At 42.6% G+C, this 12,553-nt stretch overlaps 1 protein-coding gene across 23 annotated transcripts in view; it reads right to left on the reverse strand.

The window, feature by feature from the left end:
• The window catches only part of PUM1 (pumilio RNA binding family member 1), a 1,043,345-nt gene that overhangs the window by 370,693 nt on the left and 660,099 nt on the right, over positions 1 to 12,553 (reverse strand). For all 23 annotated transcript variants that reach the window (XM_086956835.1, XM_086956828.1, XM_086956827.1 and 20 more), the window contains one exon: positions 409 to 705. In XM_086956835.1, the coding sequence (XP_086812961.1) occupies positions 409 to 705 (297 nt within the window). The remainder of the gene's footprint in view (positions 1 to 408; positions 706 to 12,553) is intronic.

Consider the following 12,553-nt stretch of genomic DNA (forward strand, 5'->3'; position numbering starts at 1 on the left):
TGTCACATTCCGGAGCATAGAGGTACTATGTTCAAAGTTTCCAGATCAAGTCCGATGCCTGGGAAATATTCTTAAAGTGATGGATCTACAGCTAGAAATCTCCATCAGAAAGAAAAGACTCACGTTGCAGAAATAAGCAGATGTCACAAGCTGAACAAGTTACATCTAGCAAAAAAACACTAAAGCTATGGCCCTAACAATATTCAGGCATAAATAAAAAATATATCAATTAAAACAAAGTATTGTACATCGCAAATATTGACAAGCTTATCATTTCACAATTTCAAGTTCAAAATATATATTTTTTTAAATTGCATTGAAATCTTGTTGGATAGTATCACATATACAGAGCTTCTTTCTCACATAATGCAGAACAAGCATTGTTACCTATTTCCATACGGTCTTTACCTGCTGTTCCAAATCCACCAAGTGCTGATCCTAACGTGGCTCCCAATGAACTGCTACTACCAAACCCCAGGGAATTGTTTCCTGGCTGAGCAGAACCCTGCGAAAAAAGGGAGCTGCCTTGTGAATTGCTGCTCAAAGAGTTGGTGCCGTAAAATGAACTAGATGACAGGTTGTTGTTAGGCTGCTGTTGAGGCTGCGGTTGTGGTTGCTGATTTCCCAGCTGTCGAAAAGGTCCATTTGAAGTTCCTGTCATGCCACCCCCTCCACCATTAGCTGAAGCTGCAGCAGCTGCCACGGCTACATGTAAAGAAAAGAGGACAAACACATTAAACAGATACATTCTAGTTGTAACTAGCCTAGCCAGTAATAGGTTTCCTCTGTACTGGTCGTCAGATAGAAAAAGTAATGGTACATATTAGCTTAAATCGACCAGCAAAGAATCATGAGTAAAATGACACTCCCATACAGTTTTACAACTGTTATGTCCTTGTGCTTTGTGGTAATTCGCTGCTTGCAACACTAGAGTTTGGGTAATATGGCATCCAGGATTCGAGCATACTGTCACAGAATGGGGGCAATTGCTTGTTTTTGAGTTGGATAATTACTGGGGTGGATATGGATAATTTTCATAAGTTTATGGTGATTAGTGGTATTTGATGTGTGTGTGTGGGTGTGTGTGTGTATATAGACAGAATGCAGTCTAATTTTCTGTTTCTTTGGATGCCACTGCTGTTTTTAGCCATAGGGACATCTAACGTTACAGTATAGCGGCACTATGTTGGATGCACCTGGTGTTCTGTCTAATTTTTATTGTATTTGGCAACTAGATGTACTACCTACAAATGTCTACCTCACGTAGTCTGTCCTGGGCTTCGAATGCGTGAGTGTGGGGGGAAGAGTTTGGGGATGGGGCAGATCTCAAACAACAAATCAATATGTTCATAACTGAAAGCGAACAGAAAGCCCACAAAATCACTAAATTAGACCCCAACAGCTTAATTTCAGCAGGCCAAGAATCGAGATACTACCATGCACAAGTCAAGGGAAGTGCCAAAAGACTGAACATACATAAAGCGTTGAAATAGCAGTTGCAGTAACCATCAAAGATGGCGAATGTCGGCAGCAGGAGTCATGCAATCTTTAACCACATCGCTGCTGTGGTTATTTTTCCCCTGTGCTGAAAATCGGAATTCTCATTTATTCATGACGAGCTCAGCTCGTCATCAGCACAGCTCAACTGTGCCTCATGACAAGCTGAGCTCGTCATGAGCATTGAAGGGGTTAAAAGGCAGGTTTAGACACTATTGATTACTGGTGTCCGATGAGCAAATATTCCATTACAAAAGCAATTAAAGTTGGCAAACTAGAATAGCAAATTACATATTACCAATACCACCAGGGGTGCAGTGAAGTATAAAGTTTACACCTAGAGAGTTTAAGCATAGATGGCCCGATAATCCAGCTGGTACCATGCAAGGCAGAAACGCTGACAAATGAGTGAAATTGTGGCAAAACAGCAAATATATGTTGGAGCCCTAATACAAGCTATGCACCATTTTAAAAACACTGATAGTACGCACTACTGTGCATTTAGCTCCACATAATCAAGACAATTGGAAGAACAAAGGTGGCACCCTGAGCAAAAACCTACACTGCTACTAAGGGCAGAGATTTCCCTGAGGTCTTTCTAGGCTAAAAGTAACCACATTCTTATTTTGGGAGGGATTGGGGGGTGGGGGGGCTTATTCTTCCAGCAATGGACAAGTGGAGATGAAGGGGAGTGATTTTGTATTTGTGGGCACATCAGACGCCAGACATTGAACTGCTTATTGTCTACCGTGACACTATGGGGACGGGCTTGGTCATTATCACTGTACCAGTAGGTTATGTCTAGAAGACTAGATTCTGGTCACTTCCAAGTGTTTTGCTAAATTAAATGAGCAGGCTTCCTTGGGGCAAACCACAGTAAACTGGTGAACATAGTGGGTGAAAGAGCCCACTATAGCTGGTATGAGAACAACGGTCTCCCCCTTTCAACAACAGGTGTAGACCGTCAGTAGGGACAAGACTCTGCTACAAGAGCGAGTGGAGGTTGCGGAGGGTCGTCCTGCCACAATAAAATAAGGATAGTGGGATTACCTGAATGCATTGAGGTCCCATCAGCAGAACGGTTTCTGGAGGACTGGCAGCAGAATGAAGAGCCCATAAGGTGCAGGCTTATCTGTTGCCCCCACAGATCCACAGCAGATGGTGGCGAGGCTGTTGAACTACCAAGACGGTATCCTGCAGCAGGCACACACTCGTGGCCCTTGGGATCTTGAGGGACAGAAGATGCATATTTTTCTTGACTATGCCGCCCAGGTATAGAGACAGCGCTTTGGCTTCTCAGGGCATTAACATATGTTGAAAACAGTGGGCATGCTATATGGACTGATTTACCCAACGAAACTCCACCTCACTTCAAATAACTAGAAGTTCTTCTTTAACAGCCCAGAAGAAATTTGGAATTGGCTGGAGGACCAGGGCCACGTTGTCTCTCGTACCAGGAGACCTAAACAGTATAACTCCCTCACTATTCAGTTGTTTGAGATCCACACCAGACTGGATAGATTGCCTGCCCTTATACCATGTATACATAATCCTGAATATTTTGGCAGCACCACCTCAGACCACAAGCCTATTCTATTAATGGTATCACTGGGCAGACAAATAACGGTGGTGCCAACTTGGTGTCTGCAACCTGGCACAGCTAGTGAGACCTGACAGCCCCCAGAGGCCTCAATGGGCTACACTGGCAAATAATTGCTGTGTGGTCACGGCACAAGCTGGAAATAAATAATGTGTTCAGGAAAGTGCCCCTTTTTAGGTTTCGCCTAGGCAGCGAGCATGCGCTGCGCTAGGAGATGACCTTTTGGAATTGGTCTGTCCTTTTCAAGCACTCGTGCTTGTGCTGGCATCCACCTTGCGGGAGCGAGCAGCGGCCATCTTTTTGTAATTAGGGACATGCGCACACTTGTTTACATTAGCCTGCTCGAGGTCACCTTACCGGCTCGTTTAGCTCTCCCTCCTTTTGTTTCCAAACGTTAGCATGTATGGTGACTGCACTCAAAAGCGGAAAGCATCCTTTCCATTGTGCAGTACAGGATAATTTAAGTGGGCTGTGCACTCTATATGGGGGCATAATGACTCAGGACACCACTTTGCTTTAAAGTGCGCTTTAATTTTCATTATGCGCCAGTAGGCGAAAAGTGACTTGTGCACCATAACTGAACAGCGTCTTGTATGACATTACTGCACAATGCAACATATAAGCAACTACTGAACTAGGCAATGCGTGTACCATGGCGGCTTTGGCATTCTGAGTGAACACAAATTGTCCGATCCGTAGCTTCTCTTCTAGTTGCACACAGCGAGCAGCCAGAAGCCACTATGCGTGTCCGGGGGTCCATGCCCCGCAAAAGATAGCCCATCGCACGGTCCCCATTCAGACTCAAAGCCACACATCAGAGTGACAGATAGACAACAGAGCTCAGAATCCTGAAAGAAGACGCACATCGGGATACATAGACATCCCTCAGTTTTACTCACAAGAAGGCAGACATCTTTAAATGAGTGCATTTAAGCAATTTAAAATCAGCAGTATTTAGTTTTATGAAATTTCAAACAGTATTTTGAGTATATTTGATTTTTTCAGTCTAAAAACTATTGCAGTATCATTGTAAAAGTACAGAACCATACTACTGACTGGTATCACTTTTGTAAAGTATTCCATCATCATCCTCATCAAATTACTTTATTCGGTATACAACAATACCATAGAAGTACAATACAATTAAAAAGCACAAGAAATGGAGCCTACTACCGGAAACCTATACAATTGATACAAAATGTTAAAAGGTAACAATACAATTCATGAAAGATAAAAATGCTGTGCTAAAAGTTAAAGGGTCTAAAACTCCTAAACAAATTACATTCAAAATGGGCTGGTAGCGGAACAAGGGAAATATAAAACCAGCATATTAAAAGGGGGGCCACCCTCTAGAAATTCATTTATATGAAAAAAGAAAAGAAAGACATCATAAATACTAGTGTAAAAGGATATAACAACCAATGCCATCATCCCATATCTTTAGTTTTTCTCAATCTTGCGGCCATCCTTAAAAAGTTAACGGTACAAAAGAGTGTGAGAGCCTCTATGGACAATTTAAGAAACAACAGTGCCACCTTTGCCTGTTTGAACCTAGCATTCTTTAAAATACTTTTTAAAAGTAGCTTCCTGGGGTGAGCGTAGTAAGGGCACTGTAAAACAAAATGAAGCGTGTCCTGTGGAGACTTATAGTCGCAGCCACAAGGGCCCCTCAGCTCAAAAGATGTTAAATACCCCGAAGGATGCCCCAGTGTGTGGTGAAGTAGGTTCAAACTAAATCGAGACATCAAAAATCTGTCTTGAGCATTATTAAAATAAGACAGATATGGTTCCATACCTGGGCTAGATTTAGACAGGAGGTGGGCTCTCACATACGGCTTTACCATCTCTATGTCTTCCCTAATGGAGGCCTTGTTCTTCAGGAATGCAGACTTAACAATCGCCTTATGTCGGGCTGACAGGTTTCTCGAGTTGTTGAAATAGTCAGCATAGCCCAAGCCAGACAGGGTCTCCCTTACATATTTAAGCCAGGGGATATTGTGCCCGTAGTCCCTGGTAATACAATCTGTTCTTATCTGCTGGCTTAGAACTGCTTCAGGGTTAGTCCATATTTTGAGCCACCAGATGAGCGGTTTCAGTTGAATACTGTATCTAATGTAAGTGAGACCTAGCTCTTCGTGGATCGAGTAGGAAGGTGTGCTCTGGGGGACTAAGTAGCCGTCGAAGGAATTTATTTTCTTCAATTTGGATCCTTGATGGGTCAATGAAGCCCCAAACTTCACTGCCATATAGTGTTTTGGCATTACAGATGGCATTGTACAAGTTCAGGATTTGCTCAGGAGCCCAGCGACCCAACCTGTGTGCAAAATTCATTATTGCCCCAGAAGAGCTAATAAGAGATCTGCATTTCTCATCTGACAGTGTATTAAACCCGGTGCAGCTGTCAAATAAAATTCCCAGGTAAGAAAATGCCTGCACTTTTTCCAAACAGTGGGTGCCAATCCTGAAATTAAATTTCCTGCCTGGCCTTTTTCCCATCTCCACGATGTATGATTTGGAGAGATTAGCAGGCAGGTCCAGGTTCTCCATTAAGATGACAAGCCATCAATGAGGTGCTGCAGGTCCAGCGCAGTGCGTGACGAAAGCACTGTGTCGTCCGCATACAGCAGAACCGGGACCCCTCTTCTGCCTATCCTCAGACAGTCCACCCCTAGTGCTCCTAGAGCCTTATCTAAACCATTAATGTATAAAGTAAATAAAAAAGGTGACAGGATGCAACCCTGTCTCACTCCCCTAGAGCAAGGAAAGGAAACAGAAGTATCTCCCTCGTAGTTATATCTGACCTGGGCAGAAGTGTACTGGTGCAGGGTGCTTAAAATATTAACCAGACCTAAATCAACGCCCATGGCCCCCAATAGCTCCCACAGTTTTACGGTTAACCCAGTCGAATGCTGCTGTGAGATCCATGAAAGCAGAGTACACCGTCTTATTACTAGCAACAGTGTACTTGGCTACCAGGAGATAAAGGTTGAGACATTGGTCAGAGGTTGAACGACCCGGCCTAAATCCATACTGTATATCCGAAATGTTGTGTTCGTCTGCCCAGTCCATAAGCAGATTGAGAATGGCTCTCCCCATGACCTTCACTGTTACATTGATAAGGGAGATGGGCCTGTAACATTGAGAATGGCTCTCCCCATGACCTTCACCTGTTGCATCGATAAGGGAGATGGGCCTGTAACATTGTGGGTTGTCTTTACTACCCTTTTTAAAAATCGGGACAATTATCGCAGTGGACCAGGATGAAGGCATACCTGACTCCACTGCCGTATTAATCACTCCTGTTAAAATAGGCACCCACAAATCTACCTGGGTCAATAGGAAAACTGAGGGGATCCCATCGGGCCCGGGGCCTTATTCCGGGTTAAGCCCTCAATTCCCGCTTTTATCTCTCCCAAGGAGAAAGGGGTTTGGGCAACCCTTCGATTTCCTGTCCTTGCTGATGGTGCTAGAATGCTCATACTATCATGGTTATATAGGCCTTGAAAAACCTCCATCCAAACCTCTGGCAGGACGTGGCATACAAGCTTGGATTTGTTCTGGTCTTGGAAACAAGGTTCATTTACTATTTTCCAAAATGCGGTCAAGTCCCTTGATTCGGCCGCTTCCCTCAAATTCTCCCAAGCCTGGTGTTGCAATGAGGTTTTGCTCTGTTTTAATTCAGGTTTGTACCTCCCCCGACAAATAGACACCAATGTCTTATCTTTGGGAACGAGCTTTAAGGCTACCTTCAGTTCCCTCAGGGCGCTAGAGCATTGCCGATCGAACCACCTAGGTATATCCTCATCCTCTCTTGGCGTTCTGCACCTGAGCAGGCCATCGATACATTGAGCGACACCCTCAAATGCGGTGATTAGGTCCACCCCCTCTACTGTTGAGTCTAGGCACTTTCAGACCTGCTGATCTTGTTAAGTATTCAACAAAGATACACGTGTTAAAAACAATGTTTTTTACTGACATTTTATTTATTGAACAATATTATTTGCGTCAACATTTTGTGTTGGTGTGACGAACACGACTCCTGTCCTAAGATGGCGGCTGGTTGGAGGGTGCAGTCTGGTTTAATGATCTCAGGCACCGCACTCACCTCAGGCGGGCAGCTCTGAATGTGCTGGGCAGGGATTTTGGGTGAGTTGCATGAGTGACGGCGCTGCGCATGAGCTAGGAGTATTGTTATTTGCACTGCCTGACTATCCCGTAGTAAGAGTTTTTTGCTAGGCACGTCCAACATCCATATGGCCCTGAGGCTTGTATTTGCGGTGCTATTGCTGGTGAGATCATTGCTGTATGCATCCCGTTCCCCACGCAACTGCATACGACAAATTAAATGTGGGATACTAAAGCTTCATGGTTAGGTTTTTTAGCAATGCGAGCAAAAACTTTTAGAAAAGCCAATATCTTGAGTTTAGACAGAATTAGTCGTTGTGGTTACAATGCATAACATGGAAACATTTTCCTCCAGGATTTGAACATAGGCAACAGATCTTGTTCTAACTTAATTCACCTTCCCTAGTGTTCATAGTCCCCGCTGATCAGCCAGTGTGTGAGGCCATGTAGCATGTTTAGAGTGTTTGTTTTGAGAATCATTTGAAGATATGGGCTAAGCAGCAAGGATGCTGCTCCTGCTGGGACATATCTATCTACTTACTTGTAACTAAATAAATAAATAAAACTCTTCTGAGGGACCAAAACATTAATTTGGATGATAACACCTGCACACAAGTACTACATCTTAAGCACAATCTAATAGCAATTCAGCTAGCACAGTTATGCTCCTTACACACAATAAAGGTCCTTTATTGGACCTTATTTTTACCAACTTGAACAATTTGGTGGTAAAGGAGCCCAAACCTGAACTTTGGTCTGATCATCTACTGGTTGCGTTTTCCCTCACAAGAATAGGATTATCCATACTTAGTGCCCGACTGTTGTAAAGTGGGTTATTGGTAGGGACAAATGTAGGTCTGCCACTGGCAATAAGGCCACTAACACATGGTAGGACCCAACATAGGTCTTAGAAAATTATTCCTATGCTCAACCCTAGGTAACGTGGTTGGGAGCAGACAGGCTTAACTTTAACGACAGGTATGTAAAGCATTTAAAAACAACATTTCAATAAATAATTAAGACACAACACAAAATAAATATGTTTATCTTTTAAATGACACCAAAACGAACAAAATCCACTGTGGGGAACCAGAGATATAAATTTTTAAAGATTAGTCACTGTCTAGTGCTTAGAAACCAACAGTGCCCCTTTTAGTTATTTCGTTTTCTCGGACAGGGACACCTTTAAACATGGTTCTGGAGAATCTCACCAAATGTGTTGCGCCTTCTCCAGCAGGCGGGTCCAGTTAGAACTCCTTCCTGAAGTTCTGCCTGCGGGTCCCAAAGTATCCAACACACAATCCAAAGTTCTGGAATCTCCAAGAGGGTCCTTGAAAGTGTGAAACTTCAATTCCACAATCCATTTGAACACAACCCTTACAAATCTACTGATGGGCCTCGCAGGTGTAGATTTAGCTGGTGATGTTCAAGTTGAGCTTCTTTTAACCTGTAGCTTTCAGGGAGTCTACTCTTTAGTTCTTTTCCAGCAAGATAATCCGCAGGACTGTAGTTTCAGCTGGTGCAGTCTTCATAGGTCATGCATTAGAGTTCCTTGTACAGCAAACTCTTTTCAGCAGGGCACTTCCTTCATTCTGTTTCAAGCAGCAGATCTGGAGGGTTCTGCCCCTCTCAGATACTTATTCAAAATTCTCTGGGTCAAGCACCAGGTCACTTCTGACCAATGAGAGCAGGGCAACTCCTCAGTTATGACCATTTTGGAATCCGAGCCTCTATATAACAGTGTCAGCTAACTCCAGGCCTGTAGTTAGTGCTGTGGTCGCTATATAGGCCTGGCTTGGCAGGTTGGGCTGGACTGTGACCATGAGGAACAGGGTGAAGACTGATTTGCATATGGCTGGGCTTGAACTGGGTGGCAAAGTGAGCTAAATAACTATGATTGATTTAACCCAGATCTAATAGTTAGTGACGGGAGAGGTTTGAAAAGTTTCAGCGCTCTATCCATCATCTTGTGTTTGCATTGTTCACTTTAAGTTGGCAGGGTATGCCCAGACGTGGGTTCCTTGCTCACTTTGCCACTGGATTCAAGCTAGCCTGGCTGATGAGGGGTGCTAGCTTGAAACCGGTCCAAGGATGCTGGTTTCCGGTCCAGGGAATGCCTGGCTTGGCACTTCGGGCTGGAGTGTTCCCATGTAGAACAGGATTAAGACTGATTTGCACATGGCTGTGTCTGTACTGGGAAGGCGAAGTGAGGTAAATAACAATGATCGATTTAACCCAGATCAAATTGTGACCAGGGGTGTGTGTCTTAAAAGTTTAAGCGCTCCGTTCATCATCATATTGTGTTTGCATAGAGTTCAAAAGAAACAATATGGGGAGGAAGGGCCTAAGGGAGTTTAAAGACCAGACAGACACGTTCCCTAACTGAATACAAAAAATACAAAAGTGTCAAAGGGTCTAAAAAGTCTATGTGCGGTTCATTAAACTATCAAAGATCTGTGTCAACTCATCTAACAGTTTTAGAGAAACATTGGTGGATATCAGCGATCACTAGCAGGATACCCATCAGTCACCACTCGGAACCGCCCTTCATCATTTGGCATTCCTGTTAACCACAAAATTGGTACACCACTGGTTCAGATGGAAGGTCAGATGGTATAACCTCTTAAGAACCTCGTAGTGGCCAAAGGTGGTAGAGTGTCACAAACTACCCATCAATGGAAGAGATGAGGGTAACTGATTTGCAGTGCTGTGAGGAAATGTGATAAGTGAGTGAGAAAACATAAAATTGGGTAGGAAGCAGAAATACGACTAAATTTATTCTGTTCTATGCTCGCTCCACCAATATTAAAAAGAGCAGCATAAGTAGATTTACAAAATATCTACCTGGATGTAAAAATGGTCGACATGTTTCAGCAATATATAAAGGACTGTAGAGTCCATTGCTTTCATCAGGACCGGAGTATAACAAAAATGTTACTGCAAAAAGTGAAGTGAAGGGTATAAAAAGTGACACAGTATTAACATTGCTGCAACATGAAAAAAGATCACCTGATTTCCTAGGTGTGTCCTTTATTCGCAGAAGTTTTTAATGTCACTATGAAAGAGAAAAGACACAGACTAGTACAAGTAAAATGACCACATACATATAGACAAAACAGCATGTGGTTAATCCACATTAGGCTATAAACCAATATTTTTAGGTATGTGCACACATTGGTTCTGTATTATGTTAACATGAAGATACATAAATATAATATTCTCATGTAGCATTTTATGCTTCATCTTACCCTTGTAGTTGAAGCAAAAAGCTCCACCCCGCCTGGCAACGGCTCAGGACACGAGGGAAGCACCGCTCTAATAAAAAGAAGCAAAAAACAGGGGTATGTCATTGCTTCCTGGTCGCAACGAAAATAAAGCACAGTAAAAAAGTACCCAGAGAAAATGACTCCCATGGAGTTCGTGTTGTTTAGAAAAGCACAGTGTCGTTTAGATAGTGACTGATTCAGACCAGTGATCTACACTGACATGTCACTTCTCTCGAGTACACTTTCTTTTTGATTAGAGCGCAAAACCATCTCTCGGGCTCACTTTACAAACTGCGTGAGTACTGAGAATATTGGCGAAATCTCTGCATGCATCTAATCCAGTATATCGAACAGTCGCTGTCTGTGAGACATGACAACGGACTTAGCCGACAGCTGATTTTGTCGTTTTTTCACCGTGGTTGTTCTTAATCTAACTAGACTAACCGCGAGAAGAAAAGATTGTAAAGGAGTTCTGCATAATAATAGTGACAAAACATCAACTGTATAACGTGTTTTAGACACCTGGCATATCAACTGACATGTCAGTGTAGATCACTGGTCTGAATCAGTCACTATCTAAACACTGTGCTTTTCTAAACAACACGAACTCCATGGAAGTCATTTTCTCTGGGTACTTTTTTACTGTGCTTTATTTTCGTTGCGACCAGGAAGCAATGACATACCCCAGTTTTTTGCTTCTTTTTATTAGAGCGGTGCTTCCCTCGTGTCCTGAGCCGTTGCCAGGCGGGGTGGAGCTTTTTGCTTCAACTACAAGGGTAAGATGAAGCATAAAATGCTACATGAGAATATTATATTTATGTATCTTCATGTTAACATAATACAGAACCAATGTGTGCACATACCTAAAAATATTGGTTTATAGCCTAATGTGGATTAACCACATGCTGTTTTGTCTATATGTATGTGGTAATTTTACTTGTACTAGTCTGTGTCTTTTCTCTTTCATAGTGACATTTAAAACTTCTGCGAATAAAGGACACACCTAGGAAATCAGGTGATCTTTTTTCATGTTGCAGCAATGTTAATACTGTGTCACTTTTTATACCCTTCACTTCACTTTTTGCAGTAGCATTTTTGTTATACTCCGGTCCTGATGAAAGCAATGGACTCTACAGTCCTTTATATAATGCTGAAACATGTCGACCATTTTTACATCCAGGTAGATATTTTGTAAATCTACTTATGCTGCTCTTTTTAATATTGGTGGAGCGACCATAGACCAGAATAAAGTTAGTCTTATTTCTGCTCCCTCACCCAATTTTATGTTTTCTCACTCACTTATCACATTTCCTCACAGCACTGCAAATCAGTTACCCTCATCTTTTCCATTGATGGGTAGTTTGTGACACTCTACCACCTTTGGCCACTACGAGGTTCTTAAGAGGTTATACCATCTGACCTTCCATCTGAACCAGTGGTGTACCAATTTTGTGGTTAACAGGAATGTCAAATGATGAAGGGCGGTTCCGAGTGGTGACTGATGGGTATCCTGCTAGTGATCGCTGATATCCACCAATGTTTCTCTAAAACTGTTTGATGAGTTGACACAGATCTTTGTTAGTTTAATGAACTGCACATAGACTTTTTAGACCCTTTGACACTTTTGTATTTTTTGCATATAGAGTTCAACACATTTAAAGTGCCAATTTTAGTTTAATTTTCAGAGCGTTATCCCCCAGCAGTTTGATAAACAGGAAATTTACTTCTGTTACTCTGCCAGCGAAGTGAACAGACCTGTCGTAATTTTAGAATCTAATATTGGAAAAAACTCAAGATGCTGCTCTTTGACAATAGTAAGTATTCAGATTAAATGAAGATCTCCTTTGTAGGATAGATGTCAACACATCCTAAAATATCAGACATAAGTAGTCTTGATTCTGGTCTATCTAAGCACGTCGTCTTTTTCAGAGAATTAGTGGAATTTAGCATCATCATCTATGGGCATCTGGTCATAGGCTATCCTCCTCAGGCCCACTCTGATAACCTTACCAACTCTAACCGCTTAATGATCGAATGCCAAGATAGAAGAACTTGCACATAACCA

This window comes from Lissotriton vulgaris, chromosome 2_1 (assembly GCF_964263255.1).
Source record: "Lissotriton vulgaris chromosome 2_1, aLisVul1.2, whole genome shotgun sequence".
NCBI classification, from domain to species: domain Eukaryota; kingdom Metazoa; phylum Chordata; class Amphibia; order Caudata; family Salamandridae; genus Lissotriton; species Lissotriton vulgaris.